Genomic DNA, 7,735 nt, shown 5'->3' with positions numbered 1-7,735 from the left:
GTGACCGAGCTGCCAAAGGAGAAGCCGCCAACGCTGACCCACGAGGAACGGTTGACCAACCCGACGAGAACCAATCCAGCAGCGGCAGCACGGAGCAGGGACGCGAGCTGTCTGACTACTAGCATCGCCTCTTGGCGCGACGGCCAACACCTCTTTCGTGCACTTAATGATGAGCTTCTTCCCCCATAAAATAAAAATAAAAATGATGAGTTTCTTCGCATTTCTTCGAGCCAAGATGCTGATAAAGCCACCCATCATCTACTATCTTTATGTTGCATTGACTTCTATGTGTACTTGTGTAGACATCATCAAGTAACCATTCATATTTAATATTTTCCTTTTCTAAAAGAACTCCCGGCATCTTGAGCCACCAAAGTAACAATGTACTTCCTCTGTAAACTAATATAAAAGCGTTTAGAACACTATTTCAGTAATCTAAACGCTTTTATATTAGTTTGCGGAGGAAGTAGTTGTGAAACTAATCGGCCGGAGATCAATAGTGGATCAAAAGTGGGCAGTTACTCAAGCAGACTACAAAGCAAAATATACCTCATACAATCATTCAGAACAAGGATGACAACCACCAGGATGAGGCTCATGACTTACATTGATGGTGACACTGAATGGTCGGCCTCTGCATGTTAAACATACTATACAAGTCTCTTGCAAACTAGATAGTGGAGGTACTGATGGTACACTCATTAGACATAGTAGTCAACTAGCACATAATGTGTTCGCACAATCCGAAAACTAAACTACCAATGCATTTCAACTGACGCTTAACTTGTGAGAAGAAAGGCACCAAGATCAAGATCAATTGGCAAAGAAGTGGGAAGAAACTCTCCCCAACATCCCCTTGCACATTTCCCACCAACTCCTTTCCATCCCTTCCCCGTAGATATTGGAATGAGCACCTCTTCTCAACACACAGTCTCTCCCAGCTGCTAATCCTGCTTCTAAAGTAGAGATTTTGTTCAAAAGGGAGCTAATCTCATCATCAAGTAAGAAGGCATCCATCTCCACAAATTTTACGTTGTCATCATCAATCAAAGCTTCTTTGAATGACTGCAATGCCGTGAAGAGGACAGGGGAAGCTTCTTCCGTGCCCACAGGACCATCATCTCCAACAGTGTCCCTGGCAACTTCAGTTTCTGAATCCCCCTGTGGCATTAGAGTATTCGTGCATGTAAGAGTGTTCTATAGATAATTTTGTGCAAGACAATAGATTCTAATGATACGTATCAGTTTATCTGGTTTTTACATAAGCAATGAAAGTGAAGATACTGCTACACCACTGCCATCTCATAGTGATTAGCATTATAACGTAAGTGTAAAGGAGATTTTCAGGGGAGAAAGATTTGCAGTCTCAAATAACAGCAACGCAGCGCTTCTTGTATTATATAATCTGCACAAACCCTGATGCTCAATATCCTTTTGAGTTTAAACCTGATGATGAAAACTGAAAACATTGCATCCTACTCCCTCCGTTCCCAAATATTTGTCTTTCTAGAGATTTCAACAAGTGACTACATACGGAGCAAAATGAGTGAATCTACACTCTAAAATAAGTCTACATACATCAGTATGTTGCGTCCATTTGAAATGCCTAGAAAGACAAATATTTGGGAACGCAGGGAGTAATTGATAAAGTCAGACATGTTACTGCATGAAAACTAAAAGTCAATAGCTGATTTTCACAGCAATACAATAACCCAATGCTCACAAGTAAGGCAATTGCTTTCATATGAGGAAACTTTACCGGCATCTTCATACATAAGCATGGACTCACCTTGTCGTGCATCAAGGAAGGAGGCCAGGCCATGATGTATGGATCAGCAGGCCAATGCATACCACGTGTTTTCTCGAAGAGCAACTTCACCTCTGCTGTTTCCAGGCAAAAGGATAGGAACCACACAGAAGAAGATTTCATATCCCTGTCATAGATAACACACAGGTACACAAACCCATCAGTGACGTTCATATGCTCTCCAATGTCAGCATTATCCAGGACTGAACGCTTAGTGATCTCCTTAACAACTGTGTGCAACTGAGACATCTTGTGCAGCATAAATCTCTCGATGCCCTCATCATCGGTTGTCCAGAGCCAAACAGAAAGCGTGAATTCCTTCACATGTACGATATAGAGGTTCCCATCCTTGGTTTGACCAAGCTCAAAGCTGTAGAATATGTATAGCGCTATCAAGGGCGGTGGCAGATACAGAGAACTGAAAGGTGACGGTGTTGAGAGCGAGAATGCAGTTTTTGCTCTGTAACCAACAGATGAACCCATTGGCGAGCTTAGGAATCGGGCGCCCCCATGCAGCAAACCCCCCGGGCTCAGGGAAGATCTGCCACTTCATGGCGTGAGATGAGAAGACGGCCACACGCGCGCACGCCCATGAGCGATCGTGACGGACACAGACCACACGGGATGGCCTCTGGTCCTCTTGGTCAGGAGGGAGCGTGTAGAACTCGAGCCAGGCATCGATGCCTTCGCGGGGCGTCTTGGGGTAGATATTCAGGGCCCGCGCCGGCGCTCCAATATTCAGGGGGCTGTAGGAGGCAGTCTGATCGGTGCTCCGGTTGACGAAGGCAACGTACCCGTCGGAGTAGGGAATTTGGGAAGTCCCCCACTCGGAGGCGTCGCCGTCTCTGAGTAAATCAGCGAAGAAGGCAGTGGTGTCTGGGTCGGGGCTGCGGCTGGCGGAAGGGATGACGGCGTGCATGTAGGGTGTGAGCAAGAGGGCGAGGAGAGGCGGCGCGTGGAGCTCGCGGAAGCGGCGGCGGAAGGCCGGGGAGGAGCGGACCAGGCAGAGGAAGGGGCGGCAGGTGAAAGCCGCGCGGACAAGGGTCGGGAGGTCCGGTAGGCGGAGGAAGATCTCACGGAGGAGGTCGTCGGTCAAAGAGCTAATGCTGGTCGGCTCGGGCGGCGGCGGCGGCGAGGGTGGCTGTTGGGACTGGGAGCCCATGGCTGTGGACTGTGGGGAATGTGGGAGAAGCCCTGGTACTGGGTTCTTTTTCTTGGATGGGCATATCTGGCGAACGTTCGCCACCGGACGTGGCATTTGCAAACGTTCGCCTCACAGTATCGGTGCTTTTTGAAAACCTGGGTGGCTTTGTTTGCAAAACTTCCATGGCATTTGTTTAATTTTAGTGTGAAAAAGTCATCCAAAACTGCACCGTTGGATCCAGATCGTGTGCCAGCTAGAGGGGTCGCTGGCAAATTCTCCCTCGTGGCGACAGTTCGCCAGCTCTACCATCTCCCTTTTTCCTGCTAGCAATTTTTAGAACTTTTTTTGGACAAATTAGAACATTCTTCTTTTTAGAATGAACTTTATTCAACTAAAACGTCGCGTGACATGCAAATAAAATTAGGGGATCTTTCGCAAAAAAAAAAAATTAGGAGATCTAAGAGCCACAAATGTCGCCCCAAGGTAAGGGTAACATAATCTTTAGCAAGGTCATGAGCCTCCATATATGCTCTTTCTCTCATGATCGAAAGTACCTTCGGATTTTCCGTACCCCTTCATCTCTTGCGTCTCGCGCGAGGTAGAGGGATTTCACGCCTCCTGTTGGTGCCACTACAGATCGGCTTTGTCTTCTGTGGTCTTAGGGCCATGGAGGCATGATGGATCTTGGCACTTGCCGACGGGAGGGCTCCTGCTTCCTTTTTAGGTGTTTTTGTGTGTGTTTGTGTCATGATTAGGAAAACGAGATGACAACGAAGCCCTACAGTTGAAATAAGGTTATCCCCGACTAGCCTATGTTCTCGTGGCGTCTAGCACCATCGGAGGGCGTGTGAAGGTGTGTCTTCAATGGATCTCGTGGGATTCGGTCGGCGCTTTCCTTCAGTGATCCACTTGGATCCGACCTTTGTTCGCCTTTGTTCATGTGTCTCCAGGTTGGATCCTTTTGATCTACGCTTCACTTCACCAACGGCGGCTGCTGTTATGGTGCTCTAGTCCTATTGGGCCTTGGCCCGACGAGTTTTCGACGGTCTACTACAACAAGGTTTCCTAGCTCTGGTGAGGGAGGCACGATGACGAGGCGCGCTTTCGATTCACTCCAGTGCCTGTAGTCGTCGCTAGGTGGTCTATAGACCTGGATGTAATTTTTATTTATATTGCTCTTTGTGCTGCCTTAACAGATAATGAATAGATCAAAAGTTTTTTCCAAAAGAAAAACTTCAGAAAAGTCTTCCATCTTCATCTTTATCTCCCAAATGATGGCACTTATCCCTCTGTATGCACTCTTGAGATGATTTACAGTAGCATCCGAGTCGGTTGTTATATGAATTCTTCTCAAATACAAGTCAGGTGCCAAATCCAACGCCTCTCTGAAGTCCATCGCCTCTAAAATGTCTTCCTAACTATATTCTAGGTCACCACTACTGAAGCTCCAAGAAAAAAAACTGATCGTCCCGACATATGACTGCACAAGATCCTCTGTCTTGTCCTCAAAACTGCAGCATCAATCGTTGAGTTTCATATACAACCCTGGCCTGGAGCTTTCCAAGTTCGTCTAACTTGTCTTTGAGCTGCAATAGGAGAAGCTGCTGCTGATCCGGGTATGCTACTCGGCCATAAAACCTCTGAATTAGCTCTAAAAAACCTTTGAACTAAATTAAACGTGTTTAGTGGTAAGTGAAAAATGCGTTCATGAATTACCTTTCGAGTTTTGACGCACACCCACCATACTGCCCAGAGTGCGACCGATATGTGAATGAACTTCATTAGCTCCATTAGCCATAATCTCATATCAGCTTGCCTGCATGCAATAAGATGTTCTACAAGATCATCATCCGATAATGCCCCCCACGCACTTGGACATGTTGCAATCTATCAACGCATGGTGCCATTTTTCCATAGCAGAGCTTCGTGCTCATCGGCTTCGGGTGATACCGTGGGCTCTCACAGTCGGTGTGTTTCTTGTGTCCTCCTTAAAGCTCAAGCCTGCGACGTGCCTATCTTTGGGCGGGTTGTGATAAGATGATCGACAAAAAGTGCAAGGTTAATTGAGATCTCGTCTGTAAGCCCAAGATTTATGGTGGCCTGGGAGTGCTCAACCTCCAAATTTTTGTGAGCGCCATGGGCTTGCGTTGACTTTGGATTGAATGGGATGATCCACTTAAGACTTGGTCTGGCTCAGGAACGCCTTGCACTAGCAATGACAAAGATACCTTTGCTGCTGCCATGCGGGTGTGCACCGGAGATGAAAATAAAGCTAAGTTCTGGGAATCTCCATGGTTGGACTGTTGAGGAACGTAGCAGAAATTCAAAATTTTCTTACGTGTCACCAAGATCTATCTACGGAGAAACCAGCAACGAGGGGAAGGAGAGTGCATCTACATACCCTTGTACGTCGCTAAGCGGAAGCGTTCAAGAGAACGGGGTTGAAGGAGTCGTACACGTCGTGATCCAAATCACCGGAGATCCTAGTGCCGAACGGACGGCACCTCCGCGTTCAACACACGTACAACCCGGTGACGTCTCCCATGCCTTGATCTAGCAAGGAGAGAGGGAGAGGTTGAGGAAGACTCCATCCAGCGGCAGCACAATGGCGTGGTGGTGGTGGAGGAGCGTGGCAATCCTGCAGGGCTTCGCCAAGCACCGCGGGAGAGGAGGAGTACTTGGGAGAGGGGAAGGGCTGCGCCAGAACTTGTGGTGCGGCTGCCCTCCCACCCCCACATATATATATAGGGGCATGGAAGAGGGGGGCCGCCCCCTTCAGATCCAATCTGAGGAGGAGGCGGCGGCCAGGGGGGTTGCCTTGCCCCCCAAGGCAAGGGAGGCGCCCCCCTTTAGGGTTTCCCCCAAGCCCTAGGCGCCTTGGGCCTTGGTGGGGGGGGGGGGCGCACCAGCCCACCTGGGGCTGGTCCCCTCCCACACCTGGCCCATGCAGCCCTCTGGGGATTGTGGCCCCACTTGGTGGACCCCCCGGGACCCTCCGATTGTCCCGGTACATTACCGATAGCACCCGGAACTTTTTCGGTGACCAAAACAGGACTTCCCATATATAAATCTTTACCTCCGGACCATTCCGGAACTCCTCGTGACATCCGGGATCTCATCCGGGACTCCGAACAACATTCGGTAACCACATACAAACTTCCTTTATAACCCTAGCGTCATCGAACCTTAAGTGTGTAGACCCTACGGGTTCGGGAACCATGCAGACATGACCGAGACGTTCTCCGGTCAATAACCAACAGCGGGATCTGGATACCCATGTTGGCTCCCACATGTTCCACGATGATCTTATCGGATGAACCACGATGTCAAGGACTCAATCAATACCGTATACAATTCCCTTTGTCTAACGGTATTGTACTTGCCCGAGATTCGATCGTTGGTATGCCGATACCTTGTTCAATCTCGTTACCGGCAAGTCTCTTTGATGTCCTACCGAGTGGGCCCAGAGATACCTCTCCATTTACACGGAGTGACAAATCCCAGTCTCGATTCGTGCCAACCCAACAGACACTTTCGGAGATACCTGTAGTGCACCTTTATAGCCACCCAGTTACGTTGTGACGTTTGGTACACCCAAAGCATTCCTACGGTATCCGGGAGTTGCACAATCTCATGGTCTAAGGAAATGATACTTGACATTAGAAAAGCTTTAGCATACGAACTACGATCTTTGTGCTAGGCTTAGGATTAGGTCTTGTCCATCACATCATTCTCCTAATGATGTGATCCCGTTATCAACGACATCCAATGTCCATGGTCAGGAAACCGTAACCATCTATTGATCAACGAGCTAGTCAACTAGAGGCTTGCTAGGGACATGGTGTTGTCTATGTACCCACACATGTATCTGAGTTTCCTATCAATACAATTATAGCATGGATAATAAACAATTATCATGAACAAGGAAGTATAATAATAATAACTAATTTATTATTGCCTCTAGGGCATATTTCCAACAGTCTCCCACTTGCACTAGAGTCAATAATCTAGTTTCCATCGCCATGTGATTAACACTCACAGGTCACATCGCCATGTGACCAACATCCAAAGAGTTTACTAGTGTCACTAAACTAGTTCACATCATCATGTGATTAAGACTCAATGAGTTCTGGGGTTTGATCATGTTTTGCTTATGAGAGAGGTTTTAGTCAACGGGTCTGCAACATTCAGATCCGTCTGTACTTCGCAAATCTCTAGGTCATATTGTAAATGCTGCTACCACTCTCCACTTGGAGCTATTCCAAATGGTTGCTCCACTATACGTATCCGGTTTGCTACTCAGAGTCATTCAGGTAGGTGTTAAAGCTTGCATCGACGTAACCCTTTATGTCGAACTCTTTATCACCTCCATAATCGAGAAACATGTCCTTATTTACTCCAAGGATAATTTTGACCGCTATCTGGTGATCCACTCCTTGATCACCTTTGTACCCTCTTGCCAGACATGTGGCAAGGCACACATCAGGTGCGGTACTTAGCATAGCATACTGTAGAGCCTATGTCTAAAGCATAGGGGATGACCTTCGTCCTTTCTCTCTTTTCTGTCGTGGTCGAGCTTTAAGTCTTAACTTCATACCTTACATCTCAGGCAAGAACTCCTTCTTTGACTGATCCATCTTGAACACCTTCAAGATCATGTCAAGGTATATGCTCATTTGAAAGTACCATTAAGTGGTTTTTGATCTATCCTCATAGATCTTGATGCTCAATGTTCCAGGTTTTCACTTGAAAAACACTTTTCAAATAACCCTATATGCATTACA

General features: G+C 47.4%; 1 protein-coding gene across 1 annotated transcript; it reads right to left on the bottom strand.

The window, feature by feature from the left end:
- Positions 1 to 601: 601 nt before the first annotated feature.
- On the bottom strand, positions 602 to 2,968 carry LOC119306772. The gene is made up of 2 exons (XM_037582906.1): positions 1,790 to 2,968; positions 602 to 1,161 (listed from the first exon to the last, which is right to left on the bottom strand). The coding sequence occupies exons 1-2, from the start codon at positions 2,288 to 2,290 to the stop codon at positions 814 to 816; spliced, it is 849 nt and encodes a 282-aa protein (XP_037438803.1). The 5' UTR covers positions 2,291 to 2,968; the 3' UTR covers positions 602 to 813.
- Between the last annotated feature and the right edge of the window lie 4,767 nt (positions 2,969 to 7,735).

This window comes from Triticum dicoccoides, chromosome 1B (genome assembly GCF_002162155.2).
Source record: "Triticum dicoccoides isolate Atlit2015 ecotype Zavitan chromosome 1B, WEW_v2.0, whole genome shotgun sequence".
Classification (NCBI taxonomy): domain Eukaryota; kingdom Viridiplantae; phylum Streptophyta; class Magnoliopsida; order Poales; family Poaceae; genus Triticum; species Triticum dicoccoides.
Note: the sequence above shows the minus strand (reverse complement) of the source record. Positions and strands in the feature narration are given on the sequence as shown.

What these genes read in the sequence shown, in the direction of transcription:
- LOC119306772 (XM_037582906.1), bottom strand. Translation starts at nt 2,290, where the DNA reads ATGGGTTCATCTGTTGGTTACAGAGCAAAAACTGCATTCTCGCTCTCA. An exon ending in CTTCCTTGATGCACGACAAG is followed by an intron (nt 1,162 to 1,789) that starts GTGAGTCCATGC and finishes CTAATGCCACAG; the next exon opens with GGGGATTCAGAAACTGAAGT.